Below are 25,955 nucleotides of genomic sequence, written 5' to 3'. Positions count from 1 at the left end.
CACTAAACTAAAGCTACCGGTAAATTATATTTATGTTTGCTAAAAACAACATTTATTGATTGAATGTACGTTGTTTTCATACCAATATTCGGTTCCCAAAAATATAAGGCTTAACCATTGCCCGGTGAAAAGTTCACTTACAACACACGTGGTGTTAAAAACATTTATACCCTGCTGAAAAATAGAAGGTTCTGAGTTGCCCACAACGCATGCACATGGCTCTGCCGCTCTGTGAATACAATTGAGATTTGGTTCCCCGACAATTGTTGGTGTTCGTAACTCTCAGGTTATAATTGATTCATGAAATATCGTAAAGAAGGTTTGTTGTTAACCTCACAAGTTAAATTTTATTAGTCAACAAAATACTGTAGGGCTAGGCCTATCTCTCAATTCGGAGGACCTAGAGTAGAAGTTACACTAGACTGAGGTGAGAGAGGAAGATGCTCTGCATAGTCTAGGAATACCGTAGGCATGCGCAATCTGTTTATCTTTGTGATAGCTACAGTAATTTAACACAATTCCTTTGAAGACAAAATTCCAACATTTAAACCTCTTTAAATGCCCTCTAAAGATCATAATATTCTATTTCTTTTCTTATGTTTGGGAGGAGGGCGTGGCCCGCCCATCAGCTCAGGTCAATGCCCACTTGCTTCCATTTTGGACGGCCTATTTCATTTTTCTGGCTAAGCCCCTGATGTATACCCAATTTAGGTCACATGACTGCCTGTAACCAATCATCGCTAAATCCCTCTATTGCATGTGTGGTTGAGGGTCAATGGGGTGTGATTCATGTCTGAATTTCAAACTGGGTCGTTGGTGTAAAATTTGTGGAACACTGATTTAAAGTATACCAAATTTGTACATTTATTTTGTTTCTGTACGTATTTCTTGGTGTATGTAGGCCTATTTTTCTTGGAATGTTGAGTAAATATTATTGTTATTAAATCGATCAATCAATTAATATTTATAGATTATTTTAATTTTCAAACCATCTTTTCAGCAATGGCATGCATTACCAGCACAAATCAGAAAACTAAAGCTATTTAAATTAGACAGCTCTGCTTTGACCTTTGAACTGGTTACTAGGAAATCCTGATGGTGCAGGATAGATAGAAAGGTTGCAGTGTTGCAAAAAGTATTGTAGTGTGCGACAATCAGTGGGAAAGTGTGCATGGTTCTTGCGCTTATTAGAGAAAGCTACAAACTTATGCAAGGATATCAATATGCTTAAACAATGGTACAGTAATAATAATGCTTCATAAACAATAGGAAGAAGATTTATCTGACAGTGAATCATCAAAACAAGATATTTTCCGGTGAGTGCAGACTGGAAGATTGTTTTTATTACCTGTATTCCCTTCAAGTTCAAACCTCTTGATCCATAAGGTGCTAGCTATGTAGGGAATGCGAGGAACTTGTCTCGGGTATCTTCAGGTATGCAATTCTTGTACCTACACTGCACTTAGTTTTGTTTTTAGCTTAAGGTCAGACTACATGTGAAGGTTATTCATTTTGGATCAGCCTAGGAATCGCCCCGGGTTGATAGCTACAGCATAAGGGATACAGTATATCCAGACAACATTCAACAAGTATTTTTCTTATTATATAAAAGGAGTTTCTATATTTTTACCAAGGTAGAGTACAAGTGGTCTTATATTTGTTTTTAGCTTAAGGTCAGGCTACAAGTATAGGTTATTTTGGTTCAGCCCAGAAATCACCCAGGGTGATACAATGAAAGATATTTTATATCCAGACGACATTCAACAAGTATTTTTTTAATGTAAAGAATTTCCTATATTTTAGGTAGAGTACATTATTTTTTTTGTGTAATTTTCAGTTTACCTTGATTATTGGTTTATACATTTTTTTTTATAGGAACACGTTTTATAAGAACACTGAGACTGAAATTGAAAGCACAAAATAAAAACAAATTGAGGCTGAGGTAAAATGTCAAATGAGATTTCTATTTTTTTTAAAAACCAACAAATCTTATCTGTACCTTATTTTCAGAATGTGGGAATATAAAATACACTCTATAATACACAGTACTGTAACACTGCTTTACAATAATAATTTTATATGTTTGAAAAGTGTCTAAAAATAAGAACAAAATAGGAACATTTTGAGCCTGAAATCGGCAAAAAAAAATAAGAACAGTGAGCCTGGGAAAAAATTTAATGGTTCTTATAAAAAACACAAAAAAAAGCAGTGTAGTCAGCAATAATAACTTCTGTTGAATAATAGAGACTTCAATTTATTGAGTGTGATGATTCATATAGGAACTACAGTTATTGTTTCAGTTCAGGGTGTTGGTTCGTATTCAGTAATATACACCGTTACTTTATTGTGTGTGATTCATACGTTACATGGAGGGAACGTATTGTTATAATGCATAATCAATTTTAGTCGCGTTATTTCATTTATTATTATTTCGTTATTTCATTTATTATTATTTCTGGTATATTTATTCCATAAAATCTTACATGCAAAACAGTGTATTGCTGCATCATGCATGTGATGAATTGAGAGACTAAATATGAAATTACAAAAATAATAATTATTTTAAAATATGCAATTAAAAGAATTAAATACTAAAAATTACATAGGAAACGATGTCAAAAATTACAAAGACAAAAGTTCCGTAAGAAAATTGATTAATATAAATTACTATATGATACAATTTTTTTAAACAATTTTCAATTGAAGATGTTATAAAATGCATTTAAAATGTTGTTCTTATATGGCAAATTTTTAAAAAATTATAGAGGCAGAATTATCTTGAAATTTTCTTTTTTGTTGATCCAATATATTATAAGAGAAAAATATAATTTACTCGCACACTACGTTTCATGAACCATTTGTTTGCCTTTTAAAGTAGACTGGCGATGTTACATTCGATTCGCAAAACGTAATACGACTATTAAATGATATGATTCTCTTATATTGTATCAACAAAAAATTAATTTTGAAATTCAGAAGATGGACATAAAAAGAAAGGGGGAAAAAAGAGAAAATGACTAAACATTAAAAAAAATCAAGATAATTTAAATATACATTTGGATCTAAATTATATTATTTGAAGATACAGAAAAACCAGATATGTAAAAATATACATTAAAAAAATATAATTTATAAAATGCAATATTTGCAAGCATTCAAATTACCTTGTTACTGCAATTAGTAGATTGCATTTACGATACAACATTTACTTATCCGCAAAAAATTATAGTGTTTTATAGCAAGTTTAATTTATAATGTATGCTTCGTACCATATAGGAGACTGTATTGTAAGAATGCATAATTGATGTCAGTAAATATTTGCCAGCTATCATACATGCTTGGAATTGTAATTGGTTGTTGTACATTTGCTACATTACCATAGTTTCGTTCTAGCTGAAAATCTATCCCCTTAATAGGGGTGTCTCAAAGGAGGGGGTTCTACTGTATGCGTTTAGGGCCATATAGAGGTGCCATATTCTTAGCAGATACAGATACGGATAAACTTTATTTCATCCTTTTCATCAGAAATTACACATGGTCGAAAGATGTTTCGTGTTCTCAAAGACATGATGCAAATATTTTTTGTTCGAAATACAAGTAATTTTAATTTCAATAATTCTATAATTCGAGTGCCTATCTTTGAAGATTTGCATTAAAGTTTTCTGATTCCTCTAGGAATGAAAGAATCTTGATTAGCGCGAGCCGTTGCCAACTGTATTCTACCGCTCTGTTCAATAAAATTAACAATTAAAGAGTGGAGAGGATGAGAAGGATCTCTTAGAATCCTATCAAACTCAAATGCCACCCTGCCACTGTAGACGGAGCCCACCCACGGCACACACTGGCCCACTATTCATTCTGCTTTATTGATAATGTTGTTAAGGCTGTCCATATATTAAAGCGCAAGGCACTAAAAATTATAGAATTTTAGAAAATGACTAAGATATCTTTATAATTGACCCCAAAAAATTAAGTATATTATGTGAGAATTTAGGTTTTTTTTATTTTAATGTGGTTAATGTGGTCCCCCTATGAGGTATAAACATCCACAGCTATGGTGGGATTGAGATACTGTAGTGTAGACTGAAGCTTCCACTGTGTCCCACATTTTGTTTTCCATAATAACCTTGGCAGGTCTGGAATAATAACCAGCAGATGTGTACTACCCTGGATATAGAATAATTCACTTTGTTGACAATCATAAACAGAACAATGGCCTTCCAACAAATCACACTACAACTCACAGCAATGAAAGAAATCAACAATATTTACATGTTTATTCTTGGCATTAGTTTTGTTGTTAACATACAAAGAATAATTCAACTAGAAATTGATAGGGTAGCAACTAACTGTATAGAAGCAGTGGTGTATATAGGGGTGCGCGAGGGGTGCACATTCCCCAAAAAATGTTTGTTTCCCCTCCCCCATATTTATCCCTCGACTGGAAACCTTTGAAGCAAAAAAATTATTTTCAATAAATTAAAGTCTCATATCACATTATTTTACGAACTAACACCCCTCACTTAATCATCAAGCTCTCCCACTTCACCTTTGTTCCCACATTAGCACCCTCCCATTAGCTCTCCCTCCCATTACCCCCCTCTCCACTTAGCGCCCCCTCTCCACTTAGCTCCCCCTCCCCAGTCTCCTAGATATGCCACTGTATACAAGATATTTTATATGTTAATGTGTAATGCTTGTAATTTAGGTCTTCGATGTATATAGAGTAGGCCTATATAGAAACCTTTTAAGAACAAATATAGTAATTAGAAAATAAGTAATACCCAAGGGTTTCCTCATGTATAAGCCCACCTCAGGTATAAGCGCATCCCCCTCCCCCTCTTCTTTATGCCCAATTTTACACACATACCTTTCCTCTTGCAAAAGCCTGGGGTACGATTTGAAAGAGTAATCTTGATTCAGATCTTTCCAAAAAATATACATTCAAATGTGAATAATATACTGTAACCAGATAGGTACAGAAAAAGGAAACAATTTGGTGTTTTACCAGGAATTTTAGTTGAGTGAAACTATCAAGGATGACTTAATGTCAGTCTTTAACCATAGTTTGATAACCTTAGCCTGCATTGGAGCGACAGAAGTGTATGTCAGTATAAAATACAATATATCAATATAAAATAAGTATGTCAGTATAAAATAAGGGTACAGTGCTGAATAATTGCTTTCTAATTGGAGAGCAGATTCACCAGGTAATAACCCCACCCCTTAAAATTCATCTTAGTACTAAAGGTCTGCCTGTATTGTGTACAGTTGAGTACAGAGTAATCTTGATTCAGATCTTTCCAAAAATATGCATTCAAATGTGAATAATATAATCAGGTAGGTACAGAAAAAGGAAACAATTTGGCGTTTTACCAGGAATTTTAGTTGAGTGAAACTACCAAGGATGACTTAATGTCAGTCTTTAACCATAGTTTGAAACCTTTTCCTGCATTGTAGTGACAGAAGTGTATGTCAGTATAAAATACTGTATTAAGTAATGTTTAATGTCTGTTGATAAGTGTTAAAACCCTGGGCTCCTTCTTGTGATTAGCTAGCCTTGTTTTGGTGACATATTGTTAGTCTTTTAACCATAGTTTAACCTATATCCTGCATTGTTGAAATGCCATATATGTACAGCATAGCATACAGTACTGTAATTTAATTAATGGTTCTATGCCTGTTAAAAAGTGTTAATATCCTGAGCTCCTGTCTTATGATTGGCTAGCCTTATTTTGACTACCTATTTGATTTCATCATAATCATTCACTATATTCAGCCAAAAAATTATATAATAAAAAAATATATATAATAAAATCAATTTAGAGGTGACAAGAAAAGTAAACTAAACAATAGCCCATAGATGCGACAATCCAAACTAAGAAATTGACAGTAATAGTCATTTAAGAAAAAGTTATTTTAAAATTTTATTGACAGCACCTTAAGCAGAAAAAAAAAGAGAAGACAATATAAAGGAATCATTGCAAAGTCAAGAAAAGTACTAAAAAGTTACAATTCACAACAAATTCACTCAATATAGAAATAAATAAAATGAGAAAAATCTCAGAATAAAATTTCATCATTAAAATTACACAGAAAAAGACCCTGGAAACACCTCATGCAAATCGATACAATAATATAAAAAAAAAAAATTACCGGTCAAAAAAAAAATTAAGTTTATTTGTGACCGCCTCTGACAAGAACAGTCTTTTGTAGGAAAAATACAAAATTAGGTTTTTGGTGTTTTTAGATTTTGCATGGAATCGTCTTTAAAATGTAGTGTTTATTTGATGAAAATTGGTTGATTATTTATGAATAAGATAAGTTATGAATATTTGATTCATTGGATAACAGCCATGTAGGTTTGAGAAAACAACTTCAAAAGATTCAAAAATCAATAGTTTATAATTAAGATTTGTATTTTAAAAATCATTAAAGTGTCCTTTAATATCTTCTTTTTAAAATACGAAAACATAAAAATGTTAAAAAATTCTGATTCTCAAATGTTTTGGGTGCGACAGACACCTGGATTTTGCCAGAGCCAGACTTATTATATTTTACATTATACTTAGGTTAATTATATGTTTTAAAGTTGTTTTGTACCAACTTTTTCAAAAATAAAAGGAGATCTTTTTTGCCTGTTTTTAGATAAACTGTTTATGGTGGTAACACGAAATCTAATCTACACACATGCAAAATTAGGAATATTAGAAATGTATGGTTATACCAGCAACTAGAACAATAGCATTTGCTGGACAAACAATTTGGCAAGAATAAATAACAGGAAGTGAGTAAGAATAAGAATCTAAACTTTTTTACTTGGCTTTACAAAGATCCAGAAAAGAGTTTCATAACATGCACACAGGTGTTATTATGTTATTATCATATATTTATATTGCGTAAATTGTACAAATAGGACTGCCTGGAATATATGGGGCTTTACCATGGGACACACCAAACCAAGATGTACTACAGAGAACATGGTAAATGCTTGAATAAGCGTTGCGATGATTATAACATTTTTGGAGGCTTCGGTGTGGCGCATATTCGAGTGCAGTGCTTATAAAAAATATTGGCGTGGCATTTTCCATGCCCGTTCCCATCACGTATTCATGTACTTCAGTAGGCCTATCATATGTCCTACTTTATCGTAAATGAACGTTTATAAAAAAAATGCTTGAGTTTTCATTGTTATTTATTCATTTTAACACTGTATGCATTGGATTTAAAACCCTGTTTCCCAAAGTGTTTCATTCTAAAATACTCTCGATTAAGCACCGTGGCGCTTGAATTAAGACCGGCATTTAGCGGTAATAAAAAATCTGGTTTGGTGCGATGCTTATTCGAGAGCAGTGCTTATTCGAGCATTTACGGTACACTGGCTTTCTCATCAAAGCAAGATGGATATGGATGGATGTTGTATGCTAATTTATAAAGTTGTGATTGGATGTGCACCTTCGTATCTATCAATTCTATTTTAAATAAATACCTTCAATTATAATTTTAGACAAAGTAATAACAAGTTCTTGTAATCTCGTAGGCTCCGATGTGGGCAGTATAATAGAAGTAGTAGAGTATATTGGCCCTATCTGCCGGCCATACAAAAAAGATCTATTAATCAGCCGAGTGATTCTAGTGGCCCTAATGGCTGCCCATACAGAAAATATCTATTTATTAATCAAGTAGTCCGGGTACCTAGGGCTCATCAGAGCAAAAAAAAAATGGTGGCCTCTCTTAAAGGAAGCTACTGTAAAACTTGGAATAATTTTAATATTGCATGGAGCAAAATGCCACAATTTCTTCCAGTATATAAAAATCTGATCTTAAACAAAATTCTCAATAATAACTAGTATAATTAAAAATAATATTAATATATATTAAAAATAATAATAATAATGATAATTATAATAGTGATGTGCTTGGTTTGCTAATTTTTATGTGGATTAATTTAAAAAAATTTTTAATTTTTTATTCAAAAACCCATGTAATTGTATATATTTTGTTATAATCTATTTTAATATCTATCTTGTACAGTCTTATGTCACGACCTTGTGGAAGAACACCATCATTTTTTTTTTGGTGAACAAGTTTTGAATGTATATTTTAATGTATGTTTTCCGTGAGTAAATAAAGTTTTTGATTGATGAAATAATAAGTAAGTCTTATATATATAGGCCAGCCGTCTCTTTGCAAAGGTTGCCGATGTATACCTGTCTCTTATACACATCTAGATGTGTATAAGAGTCAGTCTTTAAAGTGCACACGAGCCAAATGTGTACACTGGGCCTACGGTTTAAAGTCCTTATCCGAGAAGACTTGTTCCACCTCCGGAACCATAGGCGAGCGTGCCGTTCGAACCAGCGCCGAATGTTATGGCTATAGGTAGCGGCGCCTCCCTTAACCGCTCGGCCATTCAACTCGCCGTAAGTCTTATAATGCATAATTTAATAAAGAGTTGCCTCTGTGTAGGCCTACTTTACATGAACAAAAAGAAAAATAACCATGAAATAACAAAAGAAAAACTACAAAGAAATAATTTTCACTACTCCATTCTCCAGCACTTTGAAGCCTAAATGCACAAAACAATAATAGATTATTAAAATCTTATCCAGTGTTTTCAATCACTATAAAAATTTAACAATAAAGTTCATGTTGTAAGTTTACTGCATATTAAATTCAAATTTACATGAAGTCAAGTTAGCAACAAAACAATATACTGTATGACATTAAATTTAAAAAATGGGTTTTCAAAACATGTATGCCACTTGCTTTTCTAATTTTAAATGGTAATGAATTCTATAAGTTTATGGCTGGGGTGGCTTTGAGCCAATTCTTAAATGTGATTGGATGTTATTCTCTTAATGCAATCCATACATACAATAACATCCAATCAGAATTAGGAATAGTTCGCTCTTAGGCAAGACTTTTTTAATACCATTTTTAGCAAAAACAGCAATTCTGTTTTCTTATTTTAGCAAAACAATTTTGCCAAAAGTATGTAGATATAAATTTATTGATGAATATAAACAATGTAATAATGAGATTGATCATTGCTTTAAATTTATAGAAATAATAAATATATATCTTATTTTGGAGATTTTAGAACAGAGGTGTAATAAAAATAAAGTAAAAAAAAAATGTTTTTTCTGAATTTTAATTTTTTCATGGCAGGGGGTGTGGTGTCAAAAAATTTTATTTTTATGCAAAATCACTATTATATTGTATGCATTAAAAGAGTTTGCTAAACAAGGTACAATGAAGTCTCGCCTTATGTTAGGTGTAGCTAAAGTATTTCTGTGTTAGAGCTAATGTGTTATTGTACAATATTATAGTTCTGTACTGAATTTCCTCTAGGCTAGGCTGGTGTGATGGATGTTTTTATAATAATAGTCCTTGAGATATGTGGTAGAAGGGAAGTCAGTATCGTAGGGATTTACAGAACGTATCAGTCATCCATTTAAAGTCCTCAACAACAATATTTTTATTGACATCTGTCATGTTACATTCCAAAGGCTAATCCAAGTTTCAATATTGGAAACAAAATCATTTATGTTGTTTGTTGTTGTTATAACCTATAGTGATATTTTTTTATGATAATAATGGCATATACTAATTGATGTTATTGTATGTTACTGTTATCAATAATAATATCAGTACAAGCTATATGATAATGTTGCATATGGTTATTGCGAAATTACATTAATAGACGCCTCTTCATTCGTAAAAATCTACCGTAGTTCCTCAGGTATGAGCCAAACTCGGGTATAAGCCCATCTCTACTTTAGGCCCAAGTTTTAGGTATTGTACTGTGACAGCCTGTCCTCAAGCAAAAGCCCAGTATATGATTTGAATCAGTAGCTTAGGTAACTTTCACAATACTTAAGAAAAGAAATCAAATATTGGCTTTGTATTAGCCATGCAGTGCTGGAAAATTGCCTTTTCATTAAAAAGGTATAAGTCCACCCTAAAAAATCGGTCTAATCTGGTGTTTAAGGTGATGGGGATGGGGGGAGGGGGGTGTCAGAGGAGACTTATACGGAGGAACTACAATAATGATGATAATATGTGGGTGTTTGTTATATTAATAAAGTGCTCTGCAGTACTAAGTCTCAGAACACTACTTCACATTATTATCTCGGTCATTGGAACAAAGCCTATAGAGGGAGTATTCCATAGTTTGCCAAATGAACTTAATCAGCGCATGTTTCACTCATAATTTATACACTTACTGTATATTATTGGATGGAGAGATTAACGCCTAACCTTAGACGAGACTTTTTTTATACCTTGTTTAGCGAACCTGCCACCCGCCAATAATGATGATTATCAAATACCTAGGCCTAGCTAGCCATTGAGCACTGATAGGCTAACGGCGGCCAAGCCTAGCACAGACCGACAGTGGAGCAGCGTCGTCTACCACGCTAGAGCTTAGCTGAATTTTTATTTCAATAAAAACCAAATTATTTTAATCGCTGGCATTCTTCCACTTAACAAAATATTATTTTAACTATTATTTTTATTATTTTTGTTTTATGGACCTTTCTATTGTGTTCTTTCTAGTTGTTTGATCACTGAATGGTGTTGTTTACATTTCGCGATCATCTAGCAAGCATTGATCCAAACACTCGTTCATAAACATGTGGGCTCAATCCAACGAAATTGCGTTGATACTGTAGTTAGTTGCTCTGGTTTAGGTTTATTACATTAATGTAGTGATTATGATGCCAGAAATGAAAGAAAAGATAGAACTGTTAATAAATAAATAAATAAATACAACTGTGTGCACTCTTTTTTTCACAGTAATAATTGGTCAATAATGACATCAGGGGCAGAGACGATTCGTAAAATGGACGTTTTACTCTATAATATATGTAAAAATATTAATAAAAAGTAATTATGAAATATATTATAAGTAAGCTAATAATATTGTTATATTTATATAGTATCACAGTATTATGTTTAAAGATAGTCTGTTATTTGTTTGTTGTTATTAGAATGTTTAATCATTTTCCTCTTATATTATTACATAACTAATGCCATAGTCATAATAAAATGCTTTTTCCTATATTGGTTTAAGTGTGATTTTTAGATGAATTTAAATTTTTATATTTTATAAATATGTTATTGTCATTTGCATTTTGGATGGATTAAAATATTTTTTTAAATATTAATATCAACATATATAATAGAAAAATGAATGTTGGAGCAGATTAGAAAAAATCTGGCCATACTGGTCTTAAATCTAAAATTCAAATGAATCGTAATTTTTCACATGTTTATGAATCAATCAATAAAGAAGTAGGTTTTGAATTTTGTCAACAAAGGCAATATCTTTGTTGAGGTCTGATAACAATGCTGCTGGTACAACTACTATGTACCGTAGTCAAGGTCAGTCAATCAGTATTTTTTTATTCATTATTTTTTCTTGATAACGATAGTAAAATGCATTCTTTAAAGTGCAGACTCTGTACTTTCGTACCATAGTCAATCCGGTATAAGCCCATCTCGTGTAAGGCTCACCAACACTCCCCTCCCCACATTAAACCTGATTTTACGCATGTTAGTGTTTTTCTCCCAGAAAAAAGCCCAGGGCATCATATTTTATGTTGTTAGCAAAACAAACTGTTGCCCTATATTATACAGACACTGACCTGGCAGTTTATTTTAATGTATTCAGTTAATTTTGCATATAATATTTTAGTTTATTCGTGCCTGGTTTAAATTATTAAGCGTTATGTCTCTCGTGGGATAAATTAATTTGATGAAATGCTAGGCTTACTTTTCACTCGCATTCAAGTTCTTTACCTAGAAACCTACCTTTGGAAGAGGAATTCTCAGCCTTTGAGTTGGCATTATTCTGTATTTGAAGCTAGCATCCATCAATTCATGCCTATTAAAATGCATAACCAGAGCTTTTCATCTTTTGATTTGTTTTTTTTTTTTTCATTATTTCATCATTTTATTTCAAAAACATCCAGCGATCTTGATTCTCTGATTGGCTGTCACACATTTGCTGTTTTTACCCTATATGATGACTCTTTGTGGCCTTCATTATTCAATGATCCAAGTCATTTGTAATTTCAAACATTCTAAGATCTTAATTTTATGATTTTGAAAAGGGTCAATCTATGTCAATTTGAAAGTACAAACATCTCTATGCTTTTGATAATGTGATTGGTTGGCTATGTGAAAAGGGTCAATCTAGGTCATGTGGATAAAATGCAAACATCCCTATGCTTTTGATCCTGTGATTGGATGGATATGTGAGAAAAGGGTCAATCTAGGTCATGTTAAAAATGCAAACAACCCTATGCTTTGCATCCTGTAATTGGCTATGTGAAAAGGGTCAGTCTAGGTCATGTTGAAAAAGCAAACATCCCGATGCTTTGCATTGTGTGATTGGTTCTGATGCCTTGCTCAGCTTCACTGTTTGACCCCAGCCCATGAAAATTGGAATTAAATTCTCCGAGGTCAGCAGTCTCGGCAATTTCTAACTACCTAGGCCTTATTATAAAACTAGGATTTTTCCGAACGCTCAACTTTACATCGTCATCTACAGATCGTGATTTTGTTAAGTATCTCTATTAAATCAATATATTGTTGGTGAAAAGACTGGCTGTACTTGTAATACTTTAATAGTGTAGTATAATATATAAGAAAATCACCGAAGAAATATCATTTTATCGTTATCTTTAGCACAGGAAATATCACTTTCATGAAAGCTACGACCCTATCATCACAGGCAGTCTGTGCTTCAAAACTGCTTGTCCATGCACATGCCCAAACCGATTTGTCTGGGATTTTCCACACATGTACACATGTACTTGACAGTTAGTAGTGAAGTCACTATGCGATCGTGTTTGTGTTCAAATGGACGGTAGGATTAGGCCTACAATATGTTTAATTTGGTTGCTTTTAGATAATAAGCAACATTTTAAATATGATAATAATACTGTACAATGAAGACATATAGTACATTTAGATAAGCATTAATAATAATAATAATAATAATTTATTGGCATACACCATTTCTATCGGTGGCACTCAACAGGTGGTGTATCAAACTAATACAAAAGTAATCGTAACAAAACTAATGAAAATATAAAGTAAAGTAAAAGAAAATAAAAATAAAAAGAGACATAAAACACAACACAAAGTCAATTTAATCTTTAAGAAGATCACACCTTTTTCTCCATGCTCTTTAGCTGAGGATTTGCAAAATTTGTCGATCAAGATTTTAATTTTTTGATGACATAAGTTATTATCGTTGCCGAGAATAAAGAGTAATTTGTTTTCAGTAGCTAAGACAATTGTACACACATTGTACTCATGCCTATTAAAATTAATGTACAAACAAATCTGTTTTACGAACAATCGATTTCCTTTGTTTGACGACGTACATGAAATTCAGTTTCTGCCATAGCCTGTTTCAGTCAAAGTTTTGACTTTCCAAGCAGTTTTTGAAGCAAAGAAACATAGGCCTAGGTCGGCAAAAAATTGCCGTCCTGTAGCTTCAGGCTTGGTGATATGGTCAGCAATTGCTGATTGCTGATGTGAAATTCATGGGCTGTTGACCTGCTTTTCAGACTGATAACATCAACTTTAATAATAGTCAATTTAAATAGAAAAATTGAATTACAGTATATTAATATATTTCCTAACGATTTTCTGCTAATATTGCTTTTCCAAGCTCGTTTATAAATATTTTTTAAAATGACATCCTTTTATTTTTCACCGCCAATCAATTTAAATTTTCTTTCTAGAAGCACATACTGTCTCTCTGAAAAAATATTAATTTCTGTAAACTCATTTTCAAGGTAAATATCAAAGCATATTAATAGAGAATATAGATTCTGTTTTAACCTTTAAGAGAGGAAGAGGACACTTTTTTTTCAGTAGTCATTTGTAAGACTGAAATAAAATCTGCAGTACCAGTCTAAATCAGGAGGAAATGATATTTCAGCTAAATTTAGGGCTGCGGTATATGTGGTTGTCAAATATAAGTAAAGTGGCATGTGTGACATTTATATTTGACAACAGTTGATGCCTCATCAAAAAAAAAAAAAGTTGTCTGGATAAGTACATGTTTTACTTGGCCTATCCTAATCTTGATGCTGATAAGAGCAGTAACTGTAAATATCAAAATCTTATGATATTTCTGTTTTCCATCATTTAAACAAATGAAGATATGATATAAAAAGTTGGTGAAAAAAAAAAAAGTTGGTAAAAATACTATACTAATGACAAATTTGTGTTTGTACAGTGTACCATTTAAAAACACAAGGTAATCTGATATAATTAACCTTCACCCTTTGCTTCATATCTATGTCCTGGAAAAATAATGATCCGGTGGACTAAACCGAGCCAAATGAGGCCTAGCATCATATAGGCCTTGAGTGGTAACTCATAAATCGTGCCAATTTACACTCCGCCCAGACCTTTTTTAGGCCGCCCGGACCTTGTTTAGTCCGCCGGCCAGAATTTTACCGACCTCCTACCCTTGCTGAACAATCAGCTTGAGTTGGCTCTGTTGCGGCCGGGAAAAATATAAATAACATTTTAAAATCGGCCGAAGTACCAAATTAAGGACCGGGATACAGTACATATGTTACATTGTCAACGTGCGAGAATTTAAAGTAATCTGTCCAGTAGTTTTTGAGTTATACACTTTGAAGGACGCACAGCACGACACACACAGATGCACACTATTGCGAAGAGGTGAGCGTAAAGTTGTTTGTTTTGTTTGTTTTTGACATTTCAATGGGTCAGAATGAGACAAGTTTTTTTTTTTTTTCCAAGTGATGATCTTGTTCTTTTTTTTTTTCTTATATGCATTTGTTATTTTCAACCATTGTTGAAATGTCATATTGATTAAAATAAAATAAAAACCTGTAGATTAAATAATGTCAAACATGTTACATATGTGCGCATGTGATAGCAGTACTGGTTATGGGTAATATGGATTGTCTTTCCTCGAAATTTCCATTTGCAAAAAGTTCCTGTGAGTCTTGTTTTTATCTACCATCAGTAATATATCTTTTTACTGCTCAACAAAATAAGAAATTTTAGTAGGTACCAATGAATAAGGCCTCTATTCACACTGTCACATTTTAGTTGATGGAAACTTTTGACATGCCTAAGTATTTTCATGATGGCATCACATCATGACCATATATAGGCACATTATGACTAAATATGGGCATACAACAGTTTTATGTCAAAGCTGACACCAAAATGTTGGTGTCGGGCTTAAGTGTACATGTCAAAAAAAATGATGACTTTTAGAATGGCATCATCTTCTTGCACATTTTAATGTGCGCTAAACTTGAATAATCCATTTTCATTCAATCCAATGAAGTAGTAATACCATTTGCGTGATTTCCCTTAAGACTGCTTCAGAAAATGTGTGTCTTGTCAAACTCTGAGAGCTTACTGTGTGTATTTAAAATTTGAGGATCTGTTTCTCTGTTTAAACCATGCTATGCTTTCTAAAGAGTGTTGTAGAAGAGTTGAAGTTAAGTATACTTCTTTGAATTTAATCCTATTAAATTTGATCTAGTATTTGTAGAGAATTAAATAGAATTTAGGTATTCAGCATCACTTAGAAAGAAAAACATTAAAAAGCATTAAAAATAAAAACTTGCAAAATTACATCAAGAGATACGATAAAAGTGCAGGTACCCAAAGTTAAAAATTGCAGTAAGAATATTAATATTGTAAAAAGGTGGTTGTAAAAAAATATTTTTATACCCTCTCGAAACAGACAACACATAAAGTCCAAGAGGACTTATTTCTAATGGGGTCTAAAAAAACAATTACCTGTTGAACATGTACGGTAAAAATTGGTTTGACCATTCTAAAACTAGAAAAACTTGTGTGCCTTATTTATTTAAAACATGCACTTAGTTTAATGGATACAGTAGTACAAAAAAAATGGTCTCATTCTGATATCAGGGTCGACTGGCTTATTTTAAAATTTTGTATCCCTCTTCTAGCTCGGGGCACTCATCTCTACTTTAATAGCAGGAGTATAAATGGGTACCTGGTGGGTTTGCTTACAGCAGCAACACTTAGCATATGGATCCAATGACCAGGGAGACAGAAGTGCTTCGTATCTGCAAAGAAAGGCGCTATATATGTGAATATGAATACGAAAAAATTCCCCGACATTTAATTTTTCCCTGACCAGTGCTGTGGGGGGGGGGGGGGGTAGGATTCCATAACAAGGGTGTGGACCCAATTATCACCGCCCCTGATCCTCATGTTAAATTAAAATTAATTATTAAAAAGTATTGTTATTTTTAAAAGTAATTTAAACAAATGCCAAAAAAACTTGTCTAAACTAGTACGTCACTTGAACTTCCCGATATGGCGTCAGTGGCTTCGCTTTCTTCTGAACAATGATTGGCCGATGAGCAATCCAGTTATTATAGGAGCGAGCAATGGGCTCGGGTCTTCACGTTTCAATAAGTGCTGCCCTCCAAAGGTCACTCGCACATTTTCATCAGTCCCACATTCATATTATTCGAGGTTGGTAATTATGGGTGAGTATCTTTGTAGAAATCCCCAAGGTACAATTTCAATATGGTTTGAAATACTGAATGCTAATTGGTTAATTAACCATTGGCAATTTAATTCCAATTTAAGGATTGTAATTACTGTAGCAGGATTTCAACTTTGAGTTCTTGGGATTTGCATAAGTACCTTCAACCGACACAGCTATAGCCCCATTATTTACATCTAATTATTTAAACTACCGTTTACTATTGTATCTATAATTGCCCAATAAAATTTTTATTAGATTCAATGTTAAGCAAATTAGCAGGATTTTAACTCAGATCTAAGGGATTTGTGAGCATGCCAATACCAATCAAGAATCCATACATTTCATGATTGGAATCGCGGCATAAAATTGTCACATTGCAAATTAATTCAAATTGAATACGGTAATATTCATTAACACTAAACATTTTGGTATCTTAAGAGAACATAAAATAGTGTGATAGTGCAATCCATCTTCATTCAATGAATTAAAGACATAATATATTATTATTCTTTATTTGACAAATTAGTTGTAAAGATATAAATTGTGTTCTATCGTATTAGTTCTTAATCCTTTAAGAGGTTTTGTTTTTCCCACATTTAGAACCGATAATAAATAGTAAAAATATTTTATTTAAAAAAAAATTACAGTTTTCTATCGGTGGCACACGTCACGCGTAGCATAGTGAAAGTGTGTTCATGAATAGAAAATATTTAAAACAAATTATGTAGTAACAAGGCAATGTACAAGATCTGAAATTAATAAGGATTCTTAAAACTTGATAAATATTCATGAACAGTTGTTACATGTATAAAAATGTACTCATTATAGGCATTGTCTTAACTTTTACTATTTATAATGTACGTCACGTTTCTTTGATTTTATTTTTTATTTTTTGCTATTTTTGAGTATAGTATAAGATACAATTGTGTTCATAAAAATAAATAAATATTCATGTTCTAGTTACTTAGGTTTTACAATTTATAATATTATTTCTCTGTTTCCATACCATTTTGAAGTACGAGATACAAAGATCGTTCATAAATTTGCCCGAGTCTCCATGAAGTATATACAACATATTATGATCAAAATGGATGAGAGAAAAGAACCTGTACTAAAACTTCTGTTTACTGTTTTGCTATTGGACACATTGTAACCTAGATGTGTCTTCAACAACACATAGTTCCTGAAAAAGGATATTTCACTTTTTCATCTCTTTAATTTTTTCTTAAGAATTGTTGGCATGCAGTTACGAAGCTACTTTGTATTCTATCATAAGTTCCTGATCCTTAAAATAAGATAAGTTTTTCTCTCATACAGTATAGACCCGGCACAAGAAAAGAACCTGTACTAAAACTTCTGTTCACTGTTTTGCTATCGAAACGCATTGTAATCTCTTGTCTCTTCAACAACACGTAGTTTCCTGAACAACAGGATAATTCACTTGCCTACATGGTAAATCCGTCCAATCGTAAAGGATGTACATTTTTGTGCTGACCTCTGAAAGTAAATGTACCTGCAAGTCCTTATTGCAATCATTAAACTTATACTGCAAGAAAAACAATAATAGGATGTTGGTTTTTTTGTTTACAGGGATTCAGTAAAATAGCAAAACTAGACTTACTATATCTGTTTGTAAAACAAACATAGTGCTTTTCCTCATTGCCATAATAAGAAGTAATGTGGAAATTACAGAACAATTTTTTTAAATCATTAAGAAAGTATAAAGTAAAAAATACATGAATAACAAAAATAAAATCATACTAAAGAAAATTATGAATTAGAAAATAAATAAACATGAAATCAACTCAACGTCATTGAGACAGTGGTAATGGCGAGAATGATGTTGAGGCAGTGGTAATGGCGAGAATGATGTTGAGGCAGTGGTAATGGTGAGAATGATGTTTAGAGTTCTTATAATTACGATCCTGCAAGGTCAGTGCATTTCTAGTTTTTCTCTCTTGCAAGGGCGAAAATTGTTCATGCACAGTAATTTTGTTTTAACAAAGCTGGAGCTAGTTTGAAATGCTTCAGAAAACGCAAATTGCTTTAATAAAAGTTTAATCACCCATTTATTAATATTCAAAATATGTAAAATGACATCATATTATAGTAGGTATATCTTTCACATGTGGTCTTTGCTTGGAAAATGTTTGAAGAATTTCAAGCACGGAAAGTGACCAAAGTACCGGTCAGAATAACCCCATGCAAAAACATAGGAAAACAAGAAAAGGGAACAAATTCAATGGCTTTTTCTGCTAACACCGGAAAAGCCAATTAATGATATAAATAAGGCTTGAAGTTTAGATGGATTAAATAGATTTTTAAATGTTTGTTCTTTTGTTTTGCCCACTGTTGGTTAGGAATAACCCCCCCCCCCACACTTCCCACTCAGGCCCGTAATTAGGGGGAGTTTGGGTGTTCAGCCAAATCCTTCTTTTTGACAAGTTTACTACTGTAGTAGTATTTTATCATCACTTTGTTATTATTAGAGAAACATTTCTGAGTTAAGCTTGGTGTAACCCTCCTTCCATGAAACTAGTTACAAGCCTGTACCCCCTCTCCCTCCTGCCTCTACAGTTAAATGGGAATTCTCTGATGGTTTATGTTGGTGGTGAAAGTAGTAAAAACAGAGCTGCTTGATACAAAATAATGTACTGTAGATAAATGTATTATAACAAGGTTATGTTACAGATAAACTTAATTTAAAGTGATATGCGAGATACAATAAATCCATTAAATAATATTAAGACTAGCAGATGTTTTAGATAAATCCTAACTTTCAATCCAACAAATCATTATTTAATGAATTACATCACAACAAAATTTAAACTTTCAACAGTAATTTCTAAGAAATACTGTCATTGTATTCTAGTCCAGTCCATTGGCTTCAGGTTTGTTAGTGCCCACGTGGTTTTTCTCAGCTAATTTAAATTTTATTTTATCTATATTTAAATTAGATTATTTTTCTGTCTGTTCAAGCGAAACACATGTTTAAATAATGTATGGCAAGATATTTTTATCTTTCTCATAGTGATTTGTCTTGGATAAAATTATTTAAATATTTGGACTGCTGCGTATTACTTGAAAGTCTATAGATTTACATAGATTTATAGAAGCACTAAAAATAGGCATCTGTCACAATCACTGCGCTTTACTGATGCAATACTGATACCTAACTTACAAATATGCATGTAATTCTAAAAATATATATTTTAAATAAATTTAAATACAGTATAGTATAATACAATTATAATATAGATTATAATACAATATGATAAATGATATATAGTATAATAAATATAATATGTAATATAATTTTTAAAAGCATGTATTAAAATGTTACTAAATTGTATCTATATTGCAAATACCATGCAATTTAGCTCTTGGCCACGAGATGTTTTGTGATCCAGGATTGGTTGAAACAAATTGATACCGTATTCATGTTCAACTTTTGCATTTTATAAAGCTAAAAATATTGCTGGCGAAAGCTTTTTTAAATTATTTAAGTACACTGTAAAGGTCAATAAAAAAGTGCTGCCCATGTTTAATTTATATGTTGAACTTCATCATCTTACCATTGAAGATTTTTGACTTATTTTTTTACAAACTGTTGCCCATTTCATCAAGTTCCATAAGCTATTTTAATTTTATTGATATGTATTTTAATGACTTGATTGATTGATTGATTGATTGATTAATTTACATTTTATAAGTTTATATTTATAGATAAGTTTATACACTCAAGGCTTGTGATTTTTTTTTTAACTGTAAATACAAATTGGAACTTAAGGAAGGCCACATTTTTTACACTAGTTGATTAAGTATCCATAATAAAGAAAGTTTTCTATCTCTCACTATGTGTTCTGTATGTATGATGATATAGGTGGTGCATACGCTAGTCCCTCTATCCATTGTTTACATAGATTTTTGTAAATACTGCTTATCATTAACATTTGACCTTGTACGATTTTTATCAATGTTGCATCCATTTTGTGATGCTTGTCCACGAACCTCCCCGATATTGACTCTAACTGGTTTAAACCAATACAAAGAATCATACTATAGTGTGTTTGTTAATAACATAACAAGCAGTAATAGTTTACCGCATTTTGAAATGCATTGAGAGATCCTATCCAGGATTTTGTTAAAGCTTTTGTCAAAATTGTTTGATTTCTACATTATATTTCTTTATCAATTCATGTGGTATGTAATTTTATGTTTCTCTTTTGTCATTTTATTTTATATAACTAGCATATACATGTGCTTCGCACAGTGTTAAATGAGTGTGATAGGGTGGTAATGTACAGTATATAGTTGAATGTCACGGGGAATTGAGGAGGCAATCATTGAGGCAGACCTCTTTGTGAGTTTCTCTGCTGAATAGTCCCTGTGTAGAATTGTCCATTTTGATAGTACATTGGAGTATCGGTACCCTCACACATGTGAAAATGCAATTAACATATATAGTTGGGCATGAGATATACCGTACTCACACAAATAAGCGTCTCTCTTGAATAAGCGCCCCTCCTAACATGAAAATTGTCTTATTAGCCCTGTTTGAATAAGCGCCCCCTCAATTTTGAATATGCGCCCCCTCAATTCCTAAAAAATAATCAATCATACAGTATAGTACAGTACATCACCAACTTAATTTTCTTTAATAACATTGTCGGTCAGTCAGTCCATCTATCCATCTGTCGGTCTATCAGTCTCCATTAGTTTAACATGGTTTTCAGTTTTGATGCATCTTTAGAATCCCATTCTTGTTTTATTGCTACCCTTTTTGGATTTAGAACTACAGTATTTTATATCTAAAAATTAAAATACTGTATGGCCATTTTCAGTCAACATCACTCTCGTATCTAAGCAAGAAACCCTCACAATAATCCTGCAATTCTGAATTGGCAGATGGCCAACACACTTTCCACCAACACCACCACTATTTTCATCTGCTGTTGTGTAAATACCCCAACATTCTTGTCATGAGCCATGCCCTCTCGACGATTATTTTTTCTTCTACCAAAAGCATTCATCTATCTTCGATTAAAAAAAAAGTGCCCCTTGAATTTTCCAATTTCCCATAAGCACCCCTTCAATTTCATCTATTTCCATTAAAGCGCCCCCTCAATTTCCACTCTGTTTTCATAAGTGCCCCGTTTGAATAAGCGCCCCTCAAAAAAGCCAAAAATATTTTAAGCGCCTAGTTGCTTATTCGCACGAGTACGGTAAATATTTTTATTGTGATTGAAGTAGGTGGATGTAAGCCTATAACTGACATAATGCATAAATATTATATTATAATGTATAAGTGATTGTAGTAAAATTGCCACAGTCTTATTTTAGTCTAATCAACTTGCAAACAGCTACTCTTATCAACAAATTACCATCTCAAATAATTTGTTTGGTGTAATTTGTCAATTATCAAGTTTATGTTACGGGTGTGTATGTATATCCAAGAATATAATGATGCATTAGAAATTATTTATTATCAAATGCAGTGATGGGTCAAAAAATCTGCAACAAGTCTAGCAGGAGGTCTGAACTAAAGGGGTGAGCTAGGGTGTACAATTATAATTTTGGGGTTAAACCTCCTGGTGGAAGTCAAAGGGGTGAATCAACTTACCACAAAGAGATTTAGCCTGGGCTTTTCAGACTACCTTGTGCTTCTAAACCACAATATTACAGAACTGCAATCACCAATAACTTTGGTTGGATCGGGGAAGATATATTTTTAGTCTTCAAACTTCAAATGGCGTCTAACGACAGGGGGGGTCATACTTTTCTGATGGGGGAATATTCCTCTGACTTCCGCTGGAGCCATTACTGTCAACGGATCCCATTTCAAAAATGTGATGTTTCACAGTAATTACATTTTTCAGGGTTGTAAAGATTTTTTTTCGCACGAGAAAGCAACATGATTAAATGTCAGTAGCTCAATTATTCTGTTGTTACGCCCATCTTTTATCTGTCGGTAATACTCTACTCTAATCCACGTTCTATACTGTCACATGATCGTAGCTCATAGGTACAGACTTACTGGAGTCTATCCTTCTCTTACATTAGTAACATTAATAATGTAAGTTTTCCATGACTAGGGAAAATGACTTGATCTTATTATGTCACCTTCTATGTTTACCTTCAAACTCTATGCAAATAAAGATTGTTTCTTCTTCGGAATTATTTTCATTTTCAGTTTTGAGTCTGTTCGTAGAAACAGAATTTAATATGAAAGGATATTTAATTAGTTAATTTTTTGCGGTGTAAGACAGATATTATTGTAGGATATGAAAAGGAAGAACAGCAAGATATAAGGTAGGGGATAAATGTATCTAATTGCATTTATGTAGGTGTTTCTCGTTCAAGGCCTTTGGTTTAGATTCCATAGGTGTGATGATACACGCCAAGTATAACTTACAAATGTCTGAGGACTTATTGTACAGTGTGCTCCTTCTGGTGTTGATCTAAAATTTGAAACATTGAGGGGGCACTTAAATACAGGAAATGGGCCAAGTGAGAAAATATTTTACTTGGCCAAAAGTCATGTAAAATATTTTAATTGGCCTAAACACAAAGTCATGTAGCATTAAATAGTTTGATCCCCTTGGGCTGTAATCACTGTACCGCAGTAGTACATCACATTAAAAGAACAGTGTGTGTGAATAAATACTTCTTGGCCCAACACAATGTTTTATGGCATTATATGGTTTGAGCCCATAACCCAGAGTTGTAATTAGATCATTTGAACCACTGTACCACAAGATTCACACTAAAGGTGAATGTTGCTCCAAATTGAAGCATGGAAAGTATATATTTTTCTTTATATTTTTTTTTTGATTAATGTAAGATTCTTAAGTGATCATTGAGTTGAAATCACCGCGGTAATATTAACACGTTTCACATCGGAGTCTTTGAATAATAATGAAATTGACTAACGCTATCCATGATACTGTTCTCAATGTTGGAATAATTTGAAATATAGCACTTTGTTCGCATCAACAAAGCATTTGCGTAACGATTTTGATTAATAGAACAAATCAGCTTGTCAGATTCAAGGTCATTTCAGATTCACCGTCATATTTCAACATGATGCTTGATCAAATACATTATAGCAGTTTTTTAAATATCCTAATATTATTGATAATATGATTTACATAGCGCACATCAACTTTAAGGTAACAGAAAAAAAAATGGCAGAGCAAACCAGAAACACCTCTTTTACTGCTAGCATTTTGAAATTTTAAAAAATGAGGGTTTGCTAGTCCATAATTTACAAAAGCTTTAGTTACACTGGTATTTAAGTACCTACCTGTAACTACGATATCCTATTCAAGCAGAAAAAAATATAAAGATTATGTGAGGCAAACTATTATTGTAAATGGAAGCTATTAAAATAATGATGATTTATCGATTGGCCAGAATTTTAAAAAAAACGTATAGCGTAATTCAATTGAATTGAAAGCACAAATTAATCAAAGTTTTTTTTAATTCACATTATTGAATTGCAGGAATACTTGAAAAATTTCACCCACTTCAAAAAGTTGATCTCTGCACTTCAATCAGTGCTAAATAGTAATCGTCACGCAATACATCAATCATTTTATTTTAGAATTATATTTCCCATTATAACAATCGTCATCGTTGTCATTCTACTCATGTCTGAGTATTCGTGACCCTTCTGATAAAGTGATAAAGAGTCTGCATTCAGGTCAATACCACTATACAAAACATTAAAAATATTAGGTATGTTGGATAAAATATTAAGATTATTCTGTCCGTTTCAGGATATACAGTATTTAAGAAAAGGCATATACTGTAGTTCCTCTGGTTTAAGCCGATCCCTCCGAAACCCCCCACCACCTTCAACACAAAATTGGGCCAATTTTTAGAGGTAGGGTTTTACCCGAGGATTTCCCTTTTCAATCAAATGGCAGTTTTTAGCGCTATATGCCTAATTCAAAGCCAATAAATTATATTTTTTTCTGAGAATATTTGAAAGTGTCGTAAACAAGAAAAAGCTGGTATACGTAGAATTTGTTTTAAAGTAGGGGGTGGGATTATGCCCGAGGTTAGCTTATATCATAGGAACTACGGTAATCGTGGTTAAGATCCAGTGCATTTTAAGAGCGCGCAAAGTAGGGCATCGACAAATCTTTTAATTCATTTGTTTGATGCGCCATCAGGCTATTCAACAGGCTCAACTACAGATTTAATGTGCGGTAGATTAAGATGCAACTGTATATCAATTGGTTTTTCTTTTTGACTAACCATTTACAATGTAGGTCCACGTCAATTTCCAGCGTAACTAGTACAGCAACTTAAACTTATGCTCTCTCTACACTCTCAAATTTTATGTGACAAAAAGATGAGATATGTCTGGGACTTGGATGTAATATGTCATCATCATGCCCATATATGGACACATCACATAAATTTTTCACATATATTGTGGATTATACTTTCAAGATCCTTCTTATTTACACATACTGCACAAAATTATAGCCATAATTAGTAATTTTTTTATTTTTTTTAATGCTCATTGTTTTAATGTTGAACTTAAAAAATTGTCATTGTACTGTATTTTATGTATTGTACGTTTTCATACTATACTGTGTCTTAATGTACGAATGTACTGTGTTCTTTTAATGTTTTATTGCAAACGCACCACTTGATAGTGCATGCCACTGTTATAAAAGTGTACGGTTCAATAAAGTTATTATTAATATTATTAAGTATTAATATTATTAAGTATTAATATTATTAAGTATGTAAGGGCGGATGAGCTCCTGAGAGTCTACAACAAACCATGTTTAATTAAGGAGTAGGAATATTTGTGTAGGATTAGACTATGATACGATTTGTTTTTTACTAAAAAAAATTAATATATGGATCCGGTGGATAATGCCTACTGTCAGGATTGTCAACAACATATAACCATACGACAACCATATGTTCTCCGTCGAGAATGGTTAATTTAAATAGTAATAATATAAATATGTAAATACATCAATAAAAACATACTAGATATTTGTGTAATGTTTCGGAAGCTTTACACACAGCAGCGAAGCCTGGAAACTTCTCAAAATCTTATGTGATATGCTCGTGAATTTTAATCAGTTCTGTAGCACAAAAGATTTTTTGCTTGTTTTAATTTATAAGAGTTTTAATCATTTCTGTAGCACAAAAGATTTTTTGCTTGTTTTAAATTTATAAATAGTGTCGTGTATCGATGAGCATTTAGCTTACTTCAATACTTGACCTATTGTACATAGTATGAGTGTCAGAGGAGTATACTACAGTATATATATAGCACGACTTTACGTTAGGACCTATCTAGGCAGAATATTGCGCGGGACCGCAATCTAATTTTAATTAGTACTTAGTACTAACTTAGTACTAATTAGTACTTAGT

At 32.5% G+C, this 25,955-nt stretch overlaps 1 protein-coding gene across 1 annotated transcript in view; it reads left to right on the top strand.

Moving 5' to 3' along the window:
* Positions 1–1,123: 1,123 nt before the first annotated feature.
* The window catches only part of LOC117116297 (GRB2-associated-binding protein 1-like), a 39,311-nt gene continuing 14,479 nt past the window's right edge, over positions 1,124–25,955 (top strand). The window contains exon 1 of the mRNA XM_033260318.1: positions 1,124–1,434. Coding sequence (XP_033116209.1) covers positions 1,405–1,434 — 30 coding nt within the window. The 5' untranslated portion in view covers positions 1,124–1,404. The remainder of the gene's footprint in view (positions 1,435–25,955) is intronic.

The sequence above is a fragment of the Anneissia japonica genome, unplaced genomic scaffold (genome assembly GCF_011630105.1).
Source record: "Anneissia japonica isolate Jap-2015-1 unplaced genomic scaffold, ASM1163010v1 scaffold287602_len1038180_cov171, whole genome shotgun sequence".
NCBI lineage: Eukaryota > Metazoa > Echinodermata > Crinoidea > Comatulida > Comatulidae > Anneissia > Anneissia japonica.
The sequence above is the reverse complement of the archived record's forward strand: the minus strand, read 5'-3'. Positions and strand labels throughout refer to the sequence as shown.